Source organism: Eulemur rufifrons, chromosome 13 (assembly GCF_041146395.1).
Source record: "Eulemur rufifrons isolate Redbay chromosome 13, OSU_ERuf_1, whole genome shotgun sequence".
NCBI lineage: Eukaryota > Metazoa > Chordata > Mammalia > Primates > Lemuridae > Eulemur > Eulemur rufifrons.
In genome coordinates, this window is record NC_090995.1 from 1127596 (window position 1) to 1147053 (window position 19458).

The 19458-nt window shown below is 40.4% G+C and overlaps 1 protein-coding gene across 2 annotated transcripts in view; it reads left to right on the top strand.

Moving 5' to 3' along the window:
- MANBA (mannosidase beta) overlaps positions 1-19458 on the top strand; it is a 116600-nt gene that overhangs the window by 78300 nt on the left and 18842 nt on the right. Inside the window, exons 11-13 of one of the 2 annotated variants that reach the window (XM_069485466.1) lie at positions 398-560; positions 5057-5275; positions 11879-12043. In XM_069485466.1, the coding sequence (XP_069341567.1) occupies positions 398-560; positions 5057-5275; positions 11879-12043 (547 nt within the window). Of the gene's footprint in view, positions 1-392; positions 561-5056; positions 5276-11878; positions 12044-19458 lie in introns of both variants that reach the window. The other variant, XM_069485465.1, reaches the window with a different exon arrangement.

The window sequence follows — 19458 nt, forward strand, 5'->3', positions numbered from 1 at the left end:
ACTATATAACATTTTCTTCAGTTTTTACACAGTAGAGAAGAGAATCCCTATCTTATCGGTGTTTATAAAATCTAGCTACAAAGAATCTTGGAGATTGCTTAAAGTGTATTCCCATAGCTAATGTGACTAGGCCATTTTCCAATGAGTTTTTTGGCACATTATGAACCCTATCTGGGTGACGGGCACACTTCTAACCCTGACTCGAGCATTACAAAAGCGATCCAAGTAACCAAAAACATTTGTATCCCCATAATACTTTGAAATGAAAAAAAAAAAAAAGAATTTATGTGCAGAAATGCAATGATTATAATTTTATGAATAATTATGGGTCTTGATTTTTTTAATATTAAGTATTAATATTTGGGACTGTTTTATATTTTCCTAAATTTCAGCTCAGGAGACTGAAATCTCATCCCTCTGTTATCATATGGAGTGGCAATAATGAAAATGAAGCAGCCCTGAGCATGAACTGGTTTCATGTCAACGTTACCGACCTGCAAACCTACATCGATGACTATGTGACGCTTTATGTGAAAAACATCAGAGAGACGGTCTTGGCAGTAAGTAATGATTTCTAATGCAGTAGAACTTAAGAAAGTGTCTTTAAAATGGGCAAGTTTGAATATTGGTGTAGTGTATTTTACGCCCCGTGTTAGGGCCGTCTTGACGGTGTCGTCTGAACACAGGGCATTGCGTTGCCATGCAGCGGCAAGCAAAGGGTCATGGCTTGCAGACTGGAGAACTGCCTGCAATTGCAGGTTGTCACACGCTCCTCGAAGTCCGTCTGTGGATCCCAAAGGTTTAGACTCTCTAGAGGATTTATTGCTATGCCCCTTTGCAATGCTGTCTTGCTAAGTGCTGAAGTAGAATGTCATGCATATCATACATGAATGTGCTGGTAGGTGCCTGAAGGGACAGGGGGAGAAGGGAGAGCTCACTCCCAGCTCCACCTTAGGGCTCTTCCTCTGTGGCGGTTCTCTTGGCACCACTGTTTTTCTGACAGGCACGTTAGACAGACAGACATTAACATAAACTCACCTTTTTTGTGAGAAGTAACATCTTTTTTTCAGTAGTGCCTTCAAAAGATTTAACTTTTAAGAAATCTTAATGTTTAACATGTAATTCAATAATCTGGTTGTCTTTACAATTTTGTATCTGTAATTAGATGTTTTAAATATCTTGACATATTTGGAAGCAATTTGCAAAGGGATATATTGTTTAAAATAGTACATGGTATTGGCACCTAAACATGCCCAGTTGATGATACTGTTCCCATTTATGAGAAGACCTTCACTGAGAATTCATGAAAAACACGGGTTCAAATTTATAGCTTACCTGTTATACTAAGTCATGGGTCATGAAGAATTTTTCTATTCACAAAATGTGACGGCATAAGCTTTAATTAACATTTATAGAATGTTTATTTTATAATCTTTTTACTCACTGTATTATGCTTTTCATATCTGATGGATTTAAGAAACGAATTTTAATATCTGAGGATTTTAATTTCATAGCATAGTGGTTAAGTGCTCATGAGTCAAAATCCTGGTTGCACCACTTCCTGTCTGTAATCTTGGGAAAGTTACTTAATCTCCATTTTCCCATCTATAAAACAGAGTTAAAAATGGGAACTACCTTTCAGGAGTTATGTGTGGACTAGGAGAGATAATGGGTGGAAAGTACATGACATAGACCAGCACATGGTAACCGTTTAATTCATGCTAGCCCTCATCGCCATCTTTATTGGCTTAAGTCAACATGGTAGGTATTCAGATACTTAACACAGTTTGATCACCAATTTTAACATTATATTCTTGGCCGGGCGCGGTGGCTCACGCCTGTAATCCTAGCACTCTGGGAGGCCGAGGCGGGTGGATCACTCGAGGTCAGGAGTTCGAGACCAGCCTGAGCAAGAGCGAGACCCCGTCTCTACTAAAAATAGAAAGAAATTATCTGGCCAACTAAAAATATATACATATATAAAAAAAATTAGCCGGGCATGGTGGTGCATGCCTGTAGTCCCAGCTACTCGGGAGGCTGAGGCAGGAGGATTGCTTAAGCCCAGGAGTTTGAGGTTGCTGTGAGCTAGGCTGATGCCACGGCACTCACTCTAGCCTGGGCAACAAAGCGAGACTCTGTCTCAAAAAAAAAACAAGAAACCCCCCAAAAAACATTATATTCTTGAACTTAAAAAAATTAGCTTCTTTGTGCCACTTCTTCTCCACCTCGGAAATGGAAATACGTCTTTCTCACAAGGGATCTGTTTATCTTAAAATGAGCTGTGAGCAATAATTGCTGTTTGGAAATTTCTTTGAAGATGGATAGTATTAAATGCTCTATAATCACTACTGTTGTTATTTCTGTCAAAGCAAAAGGCATGTAAGGGAAACGTCATAAATCGATCCGTCTACACACTAACTGTAATGACTGGTTTCTTATTGCACCTCACGCTTTCTTTTGGTGGCCATTCTCTTGGTTCACCTTATGGTTTCTCTCGGTCTAAATAAGTCTTGACGGTCACGACCTGGAAAAAGGTCATCTGTGAGATTCTTAACTATTAATAAAAACTAGGCCTCAAGAATAAATGATTCATAAATCTGGAAATTGTAATGCATCATCCAGGGTAGATGTTTTTAGGCATAGACTCGTTAGTAATTTACTGACTGACTGAGCTTACCGAATTGTTCAAGACCCTGGAGAAAGAGAGGGAAATTGATTAAGCTTGATCAATCGGGGCCAATTGATTGGGTTTCTCTTCCCATTTTACTTCAAAGACATTATAACAGAGTATTTTTTTTAAACTTAAGATTACCTATAATCTCACCAGGATTTTTATGTTTTTAAATTCAACCAACATGTACTGCGTGGCCATTACCCAGAGCAAAGCCTTGCTCCGGAGGCTGTGAAGACACTCCTGTCCTCATGGGGCTACATTCTGCTGTCAGAGCGAAACACGGACAGAATGACCAGTTCTACAGGGCAGTGAAAGAAGTGCTTTAAAAAATGTAGTTCCAAAGTGTTAGAAACTGTGGAAGAGCCATTAATTTTAACTGGAAGAATCCGAGGAGGCTTTCAAATGAAAGGCGACATTCAAACCAAACCTTAAAGGTGGAGTAGAGTTTTGCAGCACAATGTAATATAGGGTCGTTTATTGCACACCAGAGAGGGAAGAGGTGGGCACTGAAAGGATTGCTTTATTTGGTTAGTAGAAGTCCATGGGGAGTTTTTGAAGAACATTTCAGTGGAGTAGAATGTTCGGGAATTGAATGTCAGGGCCTGAGAAATGAGTGGGTGGTGAAAAAATCTGATGGACCGCAAGGGGTCCAAGGAACTTTTATTAGATTGAGGGGTGTCCTGGCCGGGCGCGGTGGCTCATGTCTGTGATCCCAGCACTCTGGGAGGCTGAGACGGGAGGATCGCTGAGCTCAGTAGTTGGGGACCAGCCTGAGCAAGAGCGAGACCTCATCTGTACTAAAAATAGAAAAACTAGTCGGGCATCAGGGCTTGCACCTGTGGTCCCAGCTACTCGGGAGGCTGAGGCAGGAGGATCGCTTGAGCCCAGGAGTCTGAGGTTGCTGTGAGCGAGGCTGACGCCAGGGCACTCTGGCCTGGGCGACAGAGCCAGACTCTGTCTCAAAAAAAAAAAAAAAAAAAAAAAGGTGAAACCTAATGGGGAAAAAATTCAGAGAATTATTCTCTGCAAGTCTGCTCTGTTTCTCAGAGAAGCCTTCCTGGCCTTCCTGCAGTATGTTTGACCTCCCCAAAGAGCCCGGTACGTTTCCTTAACAACATTCGTCGCGCTTGCAATGACTCGCCCCGCGTCTGGTTTCCCTGCTGGATTGCAAGCGGGTCCCGTGTCTGTTCCCTGCCGAGCTTCCTTCCGGGACCCAGACGGGGTCACGTGCCTGGCTTGCAGTCTCCTCTCAGGTCCGATGAGTGCGTGCTGGCCGAGGTCGCGGATCCCCCGACCGCCGCTCTCTGCAGGGCTGAAAGTGCCCGCGCGCAGTGAACGCCTGACAAACCCTTGCTAAGTGGTGAATCTGCCCGGTGAAACAGGAAGCGAGCTCATCTGTCCAGAGGACACAAATGACAACATTTTGAGTTCTGCCTGTGTGCGAGGCCCTGCATGAAGTACTTCGGTGCTGGCGACAGGGACAAGTAAACCGCGGTGTCTGCGGTTTGCGTGACAGACGTTCACTTCTTGCTGACGCTACGCAACGGCTGCTCCGGGTCTCCCCGCAGAGCTGCGGGCCTTCCGCGTTCCAGCCACGGCCGTCCTGGGCCCCCACCCCCCATGGGGGAAGGGACGAGAACGAGGCACACGGCCCCACACAGGGCTGGGAAGCCACTTCCTGGGGCAGCTGTGTGTTACGGAAATGGGAACGTGGATTTTGGTGGACACGGCGCCATCTCCTCCACCTATGAGTTATTACTAGTTGCAACACCACTGTGAAAAAGTCCTTGTTATTCTCCTCATTTTCCAGATAAGACTACTGAGGCTTATACCTAAATACTAAGCTTCTGATTTGGGATTTAGCTCAGGAGCTTCTGTTCCTACCCACTAGATGTGTGGTTCTCCAGTGGAGGTGATTTTGTCCCCAGGGAACATTTGGTGAGGTCTGCAGGCATCTTCCAGGTGAGGGGACAGCTGGCATCTAGGGGGTCCCTGGGCCCAGGGATGCTGGCAGATGTCCTACACTGCGTTACACAACCACCACCACCAAAAACGTGTCCAGCCCCAGATGGCCATAGGGCCGGAAACTCTGGCCTCGACTGTGCGCTACCCACGATGGATGGGAGTGGAGGCCAAACAGGCCTGGGACGATCAGGAACAGCGGCTGTGAGGGCTGAGCTGAGTGTTAATTAGGAGGTAAGATACAGTGAAGAGCAGAAAGGTGCTGGTGGTTGTTGAACAGGGAGGAGGTAAATGATCCTACTAATTTTCTCTCAACTTCTTGGCATTTCTAGGCCTCGTTAGTACTTTTAAAGAAGTAAATGACATGTACTTTACCGTATGAAAGTATTATCCTCTGAATCATTTTATTTCTGATTCCAGAGCGATCAGACTCGTCCTTTTATTCTGTCCAGTCCTACGAATGGGGCTGAAACCATTGCAGAAGGCTGGGTCTCTAAGGACCCTCTTAGCAATTATTTCGGAGATGTCCATTTTTATGACTATGTCAGTGATTGCTGGAACTGGAAAGTTTTCCCAAAAGCTCGATTTGCATCTGAGTATGGATACCAGTCCTGGCCTTCCTTCAGCACGTTAGAAAAGGTAAGACACTGGTTCCACAGTGGTTCAGAGTGGTCGACTGTGGGCATATGTTACTTCTGAGCAGTGGTTCAGAAAGTCCAGTGAAATCTACTTATTTAAATGAAAATTTGAGAAGAAGGTGAAAGGAAAGAACTTTTTTTCCCTTTGAACTTTGGGGAGCTCAGTTCTTGTAATCATTATTTTGGGGATTATAACTTTTCTGTATTGCTTTTAATTACGTTTCTTCAGAAGCATTTACAAATGAAATGGGAGCCAGTGGTCGCTTAGGCCTGGCCTGTTATCACACGTGAAAATAACTCTTGCTTGCTGGGTTTTGTATGTCCTGCAACTGTTTTGCCATCTGCGGGTATTCGAGCTGGGTATTTCACCACAGTAAGGGAGATAAATAAACCCTTGTCTAATGTGACGGCGTGTTTCCTTCTCTTTCCTCTTCCCTTTCCTTCATCTGCTTCTCCTCCTCCTCCTTTTTCTTCATGTTGGTGCATTTGATTTTCTGTGTGGATTTGCACTCTCTTCATTCCTAAAGATTCAGTTTCAGCATTGTGTGTATTCTTTTAAAAATAGATTTGTTGAGAAATAATTCATTTGCCATTCAATGCACCCATTTAATGTGTACAATTCAGTCGTCTTCAGTATGTTCCAAGTTGTGCAAACATCACCACAGTCTAATTTTAGAATATTTTTATCACTCAATAGAGACCCTGCAAGAGCGAGACCCCATCTCTACTAAAAATAGAAAGAAATTATATGGAAAACTAAAAATATATACAGAAAAAATTGGCCAGGCATGGTGGCGCATGCCTGTAGTCCCAGCTACTCGGGAGGCTGAGGCAGGAGGATCGCTTGAGCCCAGGAATTTGAGGTTGCTGTGAGCAAGGCTGACGCCAGGGCACTCTAGCCTGGGCAACAGAGTGAGACTCTGTCTCAAAAAAATAAAATAAAATAAAATAAAAAGCAGCCACTCCCTGCCCACGCGTCCCTCCTGCTCCCGCCCTGGGCACTCCTAAGCTACTTTTTGTGTCTGTAGATTTGCCTATTCTGCACATTTCCATGATTGGAATAATCCAACTTGTGGCCTTTCCAGACTGGCTTCTCTGACTTAGCATGTCTTCCAAGTTCAGCCATGTCGTACCATGTATTTTTATTATTCCTTTTTATTGCCGAGTGATATGCTGTTGCATGGCCGCACATTTTGTTTATCTGTTTATCAGTTGATGGACACTGTGTTATTTCTGCTTTTTGACTATTATGAATAACGCTGCTGTGAACGTTTGTGTACATGCTTCCGTGTGCACATGGGCTCTCAGTTTTACTGTATGTATACCTAGGAGAGGAATAGCTGGTCGTATGGTGACTCTGTGTTTAACATTCTGAGGAACTGTCAAATTGCTTTCTGTAGTGACTGCATGATTTCGTATGAGAGTTCCAATTTCTCTACCATCCTTGACAGCACCTGTTATTTTTCATTTTTTTTTATTTCCCTGGAAATTTACATTTACAGGAAATTTATATTTCCTTGATGGCTAATTATGTTGAGCATCTTTTCATGTACTTATTGACCATTTGTATAACTTCTTTGTGAAATGTCTATTCAAATCCTTTGTCCATTTTTAAATTGAGTTATTTGTCTTTTTATTATTGAGTTGTAAGGTTTTTTAAATATGTTCTGGATATAAGATTTTATTAGAGATATATGCTTTGAAAATATTTTCTCCCAATCTGTGAGTTGTCATTTTACTGACTTAATGGTATCATCTATAACACAAAATTTTTAATTTTGATGAAGTCCTACTTAGAAAATCTCTTATTTCTTGTGTTTTTGGTGTCGTATCTAAGCAATCATTGCCTAACCCCAAATGACAAAGGCGTACTCTTATGTTGGCTTCTAAGAATTTTATAGGTTTAGCTGTTGTGTTCAGGTTTATGAATCATTTTAGTTGTTTTTTTATGTATATTGTGAGATAAGAGTCGAGGTTCATTCTTTTGCATGTGGATAGCCGGTTTTTCCAAGACCATGTATTGAGGACACTATTTCTTCCTTCATTGAATTCTCTTTGCCCCTGACATCAATTGACCATAAAAGTTAGGGTTTATTTCTGAATTTTCAATTCTGTTCCAGTGGCATATTTTATGCCACTATGCATTGTTTTGATTGCTATAACTTTGTAGTAAGTTTTGAAATCAGGAAGTGTGAGTCCACCAACTTTGTTCTTTTCAAGATTGTTTTGAATACCCTGGGTGCCTCGTAGTTTCAAATGTTTTGGGTTCAGCCTGCCAGTTTCTGCAAAAAAGCTAGCTGGGATTTTGAGAGAGATTGCTCAATCTGTAGATCTTGTGAGTATTGGCTGTTTTAACAAGATTGTTTTCTTGTCCATGATCATGGGATGTCTAATTTCTTTCAACACTGTTTTATAGTTTTCAGTGTACAAGTCTTACACTTCTTTGGTTAACATACTCCTAAGTGTTTTATTCTTTTTGGTGCTATTGTAAATGGAACTGTTGTCTTAATTTCATTTCTATATTGTTCATTGTTTTTTTTTTTTTTTTTCTTTTGAGACAGAGTCTCACTCTGTTGCCCAGGCTAGAGTGAGTGCCGTGGCATCAGCCTAGCTCACAGCAACCTCAAACTCCTGGGCTCAAGCCATCCTCCTGCCTCAGCCTCCCCAGTAGCTGGGACTACAGGCATGCGCCACCATGCCCGGATAACTTTTTCTGTATATATTTTTAGCTGTCCATATAATTTCTTTCTATTTTTAGTAGAGACGGGGTCTCGCTCTTGCTCAGGCTGGTCTCGAACTCCTGAGCTCAAACGATCCACCCGCCTCGGCCTCCCAAAGTGCTAGGATCACAGGTGTGAGCCACTGTGCCCGGCCTAAACTAATTTATTAGCTCTAATAGTATTGGGGGGGATTCTTTAGGGTTTTCTATATATAAGATCATGTCATCTGCAGATAGAGACAGGTTTACTTTCTCCTTTCCAATCTGAATGTCTTTTATTTCATTTTCTTGCTTAATTGCCCTGGCTAGACCCTCCAGTACGATGTAGAAAAGAAGTGGTGAGAAAAGACATCCTTGACTTGTTCTTTTTCTCAGGGAGAAACTCAAGTCTTTCACTATCTGATGTGAACTGTAGGTTTTGTAACTATAGTATGATGTTAACTATAGGTTTTTTGTAGATGCCCTTTTTAAGGTTGAGGAAATACCCTTTTGTTTCTAGTCTCTTGAGTGCTTATATCATGAAAGAATGTTGGATTTTGTCAAATGCGTTTTCTTCCTCTACTGAAATGATTATGTGGGTTTGCTCCTCCCCATTACTTGTGTAAAGTAACCACAAAAATATTTTAAGACAATTTCAAAATCTTCCTCAATTTTACCACCTTAACACAACTATATTTGCTTCTACACTTTGAAGTTAGATTGTACTTTTAACTTTAGTAAATAATATCATAACCTTAGTTCTGCCCTTTGTTTTTTTAAACTTAAAAAATTTTTTTGCTTTTAATTAATAAATAAAATCGCGTATATTTATTGTGTACCACATGCTGTTTTGAAACATATATGCATTGTGGAATGCCCATGCCACTTGTCTGTTTTATTGCTCCAAAATTATGGGGCTAATCTTTTAGATATTCTGTTTTGTCAAAATGAAGGAAGATGAAGTTCAGTGTCCTGACCCAGGTAGGAACAGGGGTTGAAAATGGGAAGGAAGCAAGAATATTTACTGAGCCTCTGTTCTCAACTAGGTACCCGTTTTTTTTTTTTTTTTTTAACAATTATCCACCCCTCCACTTTGACTGAGGCCCAAGAGGACCCTGAAGCCCTGCAGGGTGGGAGCTCTGTCCTCCGCCCCAGGTAGTAGGTAGCATGTCTGGATTCACACTTATTGCCTGACTGCAAAGTTGATAGATTTTCTTTTCACTATACTTTAGAAAGGTCAGTGTTAGAAATTGTTCAACCTTTTCTATAAACATTTCTGTTCACCTCCTTTAAATAATGGACTTACCATGCTTTTGTGAAATGCCTGCTGATGTTCAGGGATACAAAAACAGTGTATTTTAAAATAGGAAAAGGTGAAGAAAGATAAATGCTGCTCATCATGAACGTCTGTTATCTCTTGATTTAATCACCTCTTTTCAAGCTACACTTCTTAGCTGGGAATTTGAATAGGTAATTGGGAAAATAAAAGAAACCAAAAGAATGACTTTACATAAAACTTTGGCTCTTTTATTTAGAAGTTTTTTTTCATGTATTTGACACATCTATTAAAATGTCTCTCTTTAATTTGTGATACATTACTTTTTCGTAAAATAATAATATTGCACAGTGACTACAAATTTGGGCTTCGGAATAAACAGAACTGGGTTGAATATGAGAACTGCCACGCACTAGCTGCATCACCTTGGACAAATTATTTAATCTCTTAAATTTCAGTTTCATCATCTGTAAATTGGGGTTAACAGTAAATACCACATAGGGAGTGTGTGTACGTGTGTGCGTGTGTGGGGATTAATGGATTAATCCACTGAGGCACTTAGCACGGCTCCTGACACATAGTGAGAGCTCATTAATGTAACCCATTCTAGCCATATGATTTGCATGGAAGTTGTGTTTTCTTCACATGCTTCTAGGTTTAGTGAACTAAGGGCCAGAGTTAGACTGCGCTAAGTAACTTGGGACATTGGGCAAGTTGCTTAATCTCTGTGTGCCTGGTTTTCACATCTCTAAAATGGGGAGATAATAGTTCCTGCCCATAGAGTTGTTATGAGTTGTTATGAATTAATATTCTTAAAGCAATTACAGCTTTGTCTAGCCCTTTCCAATTCTTCCTGGTAACGCTGTTATAGCTGAAATTTAACAGATTTCCAAACCATAGTTATAAGAAGGTGGAAAGCTTCCCATACAACTAAAGATCAGGTTCACTGATAATGGGATAGATTCAAATCATTACCAACCAGAGGGCTGAGAGGCCCAAAGCTGTTTCAGACTTTAAAAAGAAGGAAGCACACTTAATGAGGAAGCTAAAAAAGTTGAGCTCATATAGATAGGGAGTAGAACAGGGTTACTAGAGGGTGGGAAGGGTGAAGGCGCGGTAGGGAAGGGTTGGGTAACATGAAAAATTACAGCTAGACAGGAGGAAGAAGTGTTAGTGTTCTATAGCGCCGTGGGCGACTATGGTTAATGATAACTTACTGTATATTTTCAAATAGCTAGAAGAGAAGATTTTGAATGTTCCCAACACAAAGCAATGGTAAATGTGTGAGGTGATGGGTGTGCTGAGTAGCCTTGATAATTACTCATTGTACGCAAGCATCCAAGTGTCACACTGTACCCCGTAAATATGTACAATTATTGTGTCAATTAGAAGTAATGAAAGTAAATAAATAAAAAGGAGGAAGAACAGAAAGAAGACTATGGGTAAAGGTGTGTGTATCCAGAACGTGCACAAGATGATTATAAATGGGAATGCCTCTTTTAAATAGATAATAGGAGTAGTGTTCTTTAAATGGTGGCAATTTGGGAAAATAGATATAACGTGGAAAACCTGCCAAATTAAATGTGGCTAATGTACATTTCTTATATTTTGGTATGAATCAGTTCCCAAAGAGTAACTTTTTCCTTTTAAGGCGATTGGCCTGTGTGTTGCCTGATTACTGGGAATGAATCATACTTTATGAACAGGGATTAAGCTTTTTAATTTTCAGATTTTTGGGGTGGGGGTGCAGAGTAGGTTTTGTCAAAGTCTCTGTGTAATTTGGATTAAAACTCCAGATATTCTGAGGCATAGCCAGCAATTGTCTTATACCTTTCTCATACGCTAACACTGTATTAAATTATAGGCCTAGAAGCCTGAATTGTTGCTTTTTTTTTTTTTTTTTTTCGGTAAAAGGTACACTCCAACATGTGTGAATTTTTTACTCTTTTACTTTGAACTGATGATAAAAAAAAGATCTTATAAATTAGAATAAAAGGAATAAAATAAAGATCCTATAAATTGTTCTTGGCTCTTAAAAAAAAGAGTAGTTCTTAGGGGAGAGGAGTATCATTATTTGGTTTGTGTCTTCAGCTGTATAAAAATTAAACATACGTTTATCAGGCATGTTCAGTAGTCACTGAGAAACAAATGAGCAGTGTGAGCAAGCTCTGAAGCATTGGCTGTTGTAATAGTGGTGTTTTGTTCCTATTTAAGAATTATGACAGCTTTAAAAGAATGTTGATTGCATTATATTATTCAGTTTTGACAAACTAATAACAGGTAAAATGACATTTGCCTCAATAGATAAAATGATGTTTTAAAATACACATAATGGGTGTTTCAAAAGCTAGGAGTGTGTTTTGATAAGGCAAGGCATTTTAGAGAAACACCGAAATGTAACTTTCTTGGTTTGAATGAGGAAGGATCTAGGTGCCGAAGCCTGGTTTTCTGTTTTAACTTGGCACAAGCTGTCAATAACAAGCGTGATGGCAAAACATTTATGAAATTAGGGCCACAGAACAAGCCTTGAGCTCTTTTCCAGTATGGACTTTCCAGGTTTGTCAGGAACTTACAGAAAAGTAGTTTCACTGCCAACTTTCGAATTTATAACGCTTGTTCTTACTCACAAGGTCTCATCTAAAGAGGACTGGTCTTTCAAAAGCAAATTTTCACGCCACCGCCAGCATCATGTGGATGGTAACGAACAGATGCTCCATCAGGCCGGACTTCACTTCCGACTCCCCCAGAGCACAGACCCCGTGCGCACATTTAAAGACACCATCTACCTTACACAGGTAAGGCGCTTCCGTTCCAGAGCTGAACAGCTCCCTGCAGTTAACATAAGAGATCCTGCAGGTTTTGCAGGCCTTACGTGGGGAAAAATGTTCAGGTTTTCATTCTACTGCTTAAGGAATTTCTTTTCTTTGAACCACATAGATGATGACATGTAAGACTTAAAGTAGTTAGTTTTTGGCATTTGCTTCTCTTACAAGAACAGCTCAGACAGTTGTAAAATAAATTGTACATTCAAATCTTCCTTTCTTCAAGATTACTCTAAAGGTTCAGTAATTTATTTATTTATTTATTTTTTTGAGACAGAGTCTCGCTCTGTTGCCCGGGCTAGAGTGCCGTGGCATCAGCCTAGCCCACAGCAACCTCAAACTCTTGGGCTCCTGTGATCCTCCTGCCTCAGCCTCCTGAGTAGCTGGGACTACAGGCACGTGCCACCATGCCCGGCTAATTTTTTTTTTCTATATAGTTTTAGTTGTCTGGTTAATTTCTTTCTATTTTTAGTAGAGACAGGGTCTCGCTCTTGCTCAGGCTGGTCTCGAACTCCTGAGCTCAAACGATCCTCCCGCCTCGGCCTCCCAGAGTGCTAGGATTACAGGCGTGAGCCACTGCACCCGGCCAGGTTCAATAATTTAGACAGTGGCATTTCCCTAGGATAAAACAGAGCAATGGAACATGAGACAGTCCAGAAACAGACTCAGGTGTAAAATGCTCACCTGATTCATGGCCATAGTGCCACCACAGTTCAGTGTGAAAAAGACAGTTTTATCAATAAACAGTGCTGTAAAATGGATACCTTTCTGGGAAAATAAATGAACCTTGACTCCATATATAAATATTAATTTGATTAATGATAAAAGACTCAAATGTGAAAGGCAGTACAATAAAGCTTCCAGGGGAAAACATAGGAGAGTATCTTCATGATCTTGGGATAGGCAAAGAGTTCTTAAACAGAACACAAAAAGAACGAACTATAAAAGAAAATGTAAAGGTTAATTATACTTTATTAAAATTATGGACTTTCAAATAACTAAAACACCACTAAGAGAGAGAAAAGGCAAGCCACAGACTGGGAACCAGTAGCTATAATTCATATATCAGATAAAAGATTTATGTCCAGAATAAAGAACTTCTATAAAGCAATAAGAAAAATATAGGCAGCCTGTTAAGAAATGGACAGAAATCTTGAACAGGCACTTCACCAAAGAAGATATCCAAAGGGTCAATAAATATATGAAAATGTGCTCAATCTCATTTCTAGGGACACGCAAATTAAAGCCATACCAGGACATTCCTGCACACCCAGCAGAATGGCTAAAATTAAAAAGATTGACGATGCCAACTGTTGTCAGTTGTATTGTGAGACAGCTGGAAATTTTAGACATTGGTAGTAGGAGTGTAAATTTGTTTTAACATTTTGGAAAATTTTATGGCAGTTTCTAAGCTAAATACTTGCTTCCCTTTTGAATCAGTGTTTCTGCTCCTAGCTATGTACCTAAGAAAAATGAGTGCGTATGTTCTACCAGCAAACATTTAAAATAACGATCACGGTAGCTTGATTCATAATAGCCCCAAATGAGAAAAAGCCTAAATGTCCTTTAACAGGAGAATTTATAAACAAATTGAGGTATGGTCATATCATGGAATACTCCACAGCAAAAAAAAAAAAGAATAAACTGATATTAGTATCAACTCGGACGAGTCTCACAGACACTATATACAGTAACAAAAGAAACCAGACATAAAAGGACATATACTGTATCAATTCGTTTTCTATTGGAATTTATAATGAAATTTGCATGGGTTGCAGCATGCACCTTACAGGATGTGTTTTAAAAATAGTTCTATGGAGGCTGGGCACGGTGGCTCACTCCTGTAATCCTAGCACTCTGGGAGGCTGAGGTGGGAGGATCGCTCGAGATCAGGAGTTCGAGACCAGCCTGAGCAAGAGCGAGACTCCTTCTGTACTAAAAATAGAAAGAAATGATCTGGCCAACTAAAAATATATATAGAAAAAATTAGCCGGGCATGGTAGTGCATGCCTGTAGTCCCAGCTACTCGGGAGGCTGAGGCAGGAGGATCGCTTGAGCCCGGAAGTTTGAGGTTGCTGTGAGCTAGGCTGATGCCACGGCACTCTAGCCTGGGCAACAGAGTGAGACTCTGTCTCAAAAAAAAAAAATAAAGTAATAATTCTATTGAGATATGATTGACATACCAGAAAATTCACTCATTTTAAATATACAATTAAGTGATTTTTAGTATATTCGTAGAGTTGTGCAACCATCATAATGGGCCAATTTCAGGATATTTCTGTCACCCCAGAAAGATCCCTCGTGCCCATCTGCACTCACTCCCCTTTCCTGCCTCCAGCCCCAGGAAAACATAAATCTCTTTTCTGTCTCTATACATTCATACACCTCATAGTCTTCTTTTGCATCTGGCTTCTTTTTTCTTTTTTTTTGAGACAGAGTCTCACTCTGTTGCCCAGGCTAGAGTGAGTGCCGTGGCGTCAGCCTAGCTCACAGCAACCTCAAACTCCTGAGCTCAAGTGATCCTCCTGTCTCAGCCTCCCGAGTAGCTGGGACTACAGGCATGCACCACCATGCCCGGCTAATTTTTTCTATATATATTTTTAGCTGCCCATATAATTTGTTTCTATTTTTAGTAGAGATGGGGTCTCGCTCTTGCTCAGGCTGGTCTCGAACTCCTGAGCTCAAACGATCCGCCCACCTCGGCCTCCCAGAGTGCTAGGATTACAGGCGTGAGCCACCATGCCCGGCCCTCTTTTTTCTCTTTTTTTGTAGGGACAGGGTCTTGCTATGCTGCCCAGACTGATCTTGAACTGCTGGGCTCAAGTGATCCTCCCAGCTCAGCCTTGGAAGGTGCTGGGATTACAGGCGTGAACCACCACGCCCAGCCCGCATCTGGCTGCTTATACCTAGCGTAAGATTTTCGAAACCCATCCATGTCATAGCATGTATCTGTACTTCATTCCTTTTTCTCGCCAAGTAGCATTCTGTTGTATGGGTATACACGTTTTGTTTACCCACCCATCAGTTGGACATTTGGAGTTTCCACGCTTTTTGTTTTTGTTTTTTTTTGACTGTTGTGAATAATGCTGTTATGAATACTCATGAATCTTTGTATGAACATATATTTTCTTTCTCAGGAGTAGAAATATACAAATGGAATTGCTGAGTTATACAGCAAATTTATGTTCATCTTTTTAAGACACTGCCAAACTGAATTTTAGATAATATTTTCATCTTAATGTTGCCATTTTACTTTTTTGGGCTTATTTTATTTCATAAACCTGTGATGACACACACACTCAAAACTATATTAAAGCCACTGCTTATTTACCTGGTATTTTTGTCATACTTGTTTCAAGTTCTTAAAGAGAAGGTAAAAACCTAATCCCGATCGTATGAGTTGATCTGAAATAGATCAGGAGTTTTTGTTTAAACATGATCTCACTGAAGTTTTCCTATCTTAGCATCTAAAAATGTAACAGTTTTTATCCAAACTCATGCTCGCTTTCATCAGTTTCCTTCTGTATGAAAACGCAAAGCCCTGAATAGAAGCTGAAGCAGACAACTGTAAGCTGAAAGGATAATGTTTTTTAGAAAGTGAGGAAATGATTGAGAATTTTCATGTTTCAACCATAATCTTATAAGTCAGGAAAGTTTTGCCAGTGTGATGTGTAACTCATGAACTTAGCCGAACACAAGGCTAAAGGTAATGTTGATATCCGTCCCTTTAAGCTGTGGTCCCCAACCCCTGGCTGCACACCATACCCATCCACAGCCTGTTAGGAACTAGCCCTGCAGCTTCACCTCTATTTACAGCCGCTCCCCATAAGCTCCGCCTCCCATCTGATCAGCGGTGGCATCTGATTCTCTCTCGTGGGAGTGGGAACCCTGCTGGAAACTGCGCATGGAGGGATCCAGGTTGCGGCTCCTCATCCAATGCCCGATAATCAGAGGTGGAGCTGAGAGGGTGATGCTGGCGCTGGGGAGCGGCTGCAAATACAGACGACCATCAGCAGAGAGCTTTGACTGCACAATAAATGCAACGTGCTTGAATCATCTCCAAACCATCCTCCCCACCCCCATCCCCCGTCTGTGGAAAAATTGTCTTCCATGAAACCAGTTCCTGGTGCCAAAAAGGTTGGGGACACTGTCTTAAAGTATTGCAGCTCATCTTTTAATATTTTCATATCCAATATTCTGTTAGAGTGTTTTGATACGTAAAATACGCTGATCCTTACTCGTGTGCGTGTGTGTTTGTGTGTGCGAACCTTTGCAGCTACTGTTTTTCACACTGGCCCTCTTCCATCCAGGTGTTCATTTTGTTACTTTATTCTTTTCCTCAAAATCACATTCAAAGCACTGACAGAAATAACTGTTCTTTCCCGAACTCATCAGCATTCGAGGTCCACAGCTGGGAGCTGGGCACACAAGTGGGGTTAGTTGCTGCCGGTTTTTGTGGGTGCCAGGTGTTGTCCGACAACTTTGCACTTGGTGGCCTGTCAGTCTTTGGCCCAGAACTGGACGTGTCCTTGTGCGGCTTGTTATATTTTACCTTGGCGCTTTCTAGCATACTAGATGGCATCTGTGATAAAAGAAATCAGAATTACGATTGTTTTATGTTGTTTTTAGCGTCAGATTTTCTTAACTGAAGTACAGACAGGAAATCTTAGGGTAAAAAAGGGTTGTTTTTTTTTTTCCTTATTGCTTTGATTTTAGAACAATCATCCATGTGTTAGAAGAAAATCCTTCTATGGTCCATTTTCTCTGTTCCCACGCCCACCCCCTGTTCTTTTTCTCCTCGTCTCTTGTGCTGTTCTGAAGAGCAGGGTGCTTGCCCATGGGCCACTCATTAGGCATTTGATTAATTAGGCAACTTTTGCAGCTGTCGGAAAGGTCTTGGCTGACAAAGCTGCGCATAGGTTTCTTGTGTTTAGATCCTGCCCTGTCTTCTCTTTATCTTATCGCCACAAAGGCGTCCTGCCAGGCTCTCCCTCTTTAACCCTCCTTACATTCCTGCATAATCTTGCTGCACCTTCTCCTTCTGCCCCATCCCGTTCTGTCTTATTCCAAATAGCCCACACACTAGGCACACTCCCCTAAGCTGTGCCGCACAGGTTTCACTCCCTAGTTTAAGGACTGTCACATCTAAACTAACCTTTAAGTGACTTGCCCACCAGCATGGCCTCTTACTAGCCACTTAGAGAGGAAGCCAGGCTAGTGACATTCACTACCAGAGCCTTAGCTTACAGCCCTCTCTAGTGCTTTCATTTATCCTTCATGTATTCATTGAGCATCTAATGATTGCTTGGGGATATCCTTGAGAAACATACTCTTTAGGGTCCCATTTTACCTCCCCATGCTGAAAACAACTTGGAAAAACTCAGGAAAAGGGGTAGGCTGTGCTGTAGGCCCGGTGTTGATGATACCTGCTACCCCCGACTAGTTGTTTGCGTAGTAAGCAGCGTGAGACATGAGGAAGATTCCAGCCATCCTGAGCTTTTAAGATGGGGGTAGGGCAGGCAAAGGAGGAGAATGAAGGAGTGATTGCTAATATCATAGGGTAGATACTAGAAGCCGGTATAGACGTCATGCGTGTGATGTCAGACAGACAGTCAGCATTCCTTGGGTGTCTACTAAATGCCTGGCCCTGGCCGTGCAGTGCTTTGTGTACCTTCTCATGTGATTCTCCAATATCTCCAGACGCCCTTATGGCTATTTCCATTTTATACATGAGGATACAGAGGCTCAGAAAGGTTAACTATTTTGCCCAAGGACTCAGGGCAATGAATCGAGCGGGGTTTCTGCTTATTAAACTATAGTATTCTATCATCTCACAGTTAAGGGAAGTTCTGTAACTACTGAGGTGTTTGGTTGAATTATAACATTAATTCTCAGCAATTAAGTAAAGCAAACATCAGAAATTTGGCACATTAAATAAAGGCCTTCTTGGAACACTGGAGAAAACCAGTGAAGCCAAAAGTTATTACTTTGAAAAGATCAACAAAATTGACAAAACTTTAGCTAAACCGGCCAAGAAAAATAAGAGAGAAGACTGAAATTACTAAAAACAGAAATGAAAGAAGTAATATTGCTACTCACCTTACAGAAATAAATATGGCAATAAGGGATTACTATAAACAATTGCATGGCAACAAATCAGATAACCTAGATGAAATGGATAAATTCCTAGAGAGACAACATGTGAAAATTGACTCAAGAAAAAAATTGAAAATCAGAATAGAGCTATAACAAGTAAAGAGACTGAGTTAGTAATCAAAAAACTTGCCCTACAAAGAAAAGTCCATGAACAGACAACTTCACTAGTGACTTCTAAAAATGTTTAAATAACTAATACAAATTCTTCATTAACTCTTCAAAAAATAGAAGAGGAGGAAATAATTCCTAACTTATTCTGTGAAGCAAATATTACTTTGATACCCAAACCAAAGATATTTCAAGAAAAGCAATCCATAGATGAATATCCTTTATGAATATAGATGGAAAAAATCTTCAATAAAATATGAGCAGTCCAAAGCCAGCAGCATATAAAATGGATTATACACCATAACCAAGTGGGATTTATCCCAGGAATGCAAGATTGGTTCAACATATGAAAGCCAATCAATGTCTTACACCATGTTAGTGGGATAAAGGAAAAATAACCACATGATCATCTAAATAGATGAAGAAAAAGCATTTGACAAAATCCAACATCCTTTCATAATAATTAAAAAAAAACTCAACAAACTAAAAATAGAAGGGATATTCCTCAGCTTGATAAAGGGAATTTTTGAAAAACTCACAGGTAACATCATATATTTAATAGAAAAAGACAGAAAGCTTTCCCCTGAAGATCAGGAACAAGACAAAGATGCCCTCTCTTGCCACTTCTATTCAGTATTGTATTGGAGGTCCTAGCCAGGGTAATTAGGCAAGAAAATGAAATAGAAGCCATCCAGATTGAAAAGGAAGAAGTAAAACTCTCTCTGCCAATGACATGATCTTATATATAGAAAACCCCAAAGAATCCACAAAAAAACTGTTAGAGCTAATAAACGAATTCTGCAAGGTTGTAGGATATAAGATCAATATAAAAATATCAGCTGTATTTTTCTGCACTAGCAATGAACAATCTGAAAATGAAATTAAGTAAGTAATGCCACTTACGATAGTATCAAAAAGAATAAAATAGTAATATATTTAACCAAAGAGGTGTAAGACTTTTTCACACTGAAAACTATGAAACATTGTTGAAGGTAATTATAAAAATGGAAAGACATTTTGTGTTCATGAATTGGAAGACTTAAAGATAGCAATACTCCCCAAATTGATCTACAGATTTAATGTAATTATATCAAAATTCCTACTGCCTTTTTTTTGCAGAAATG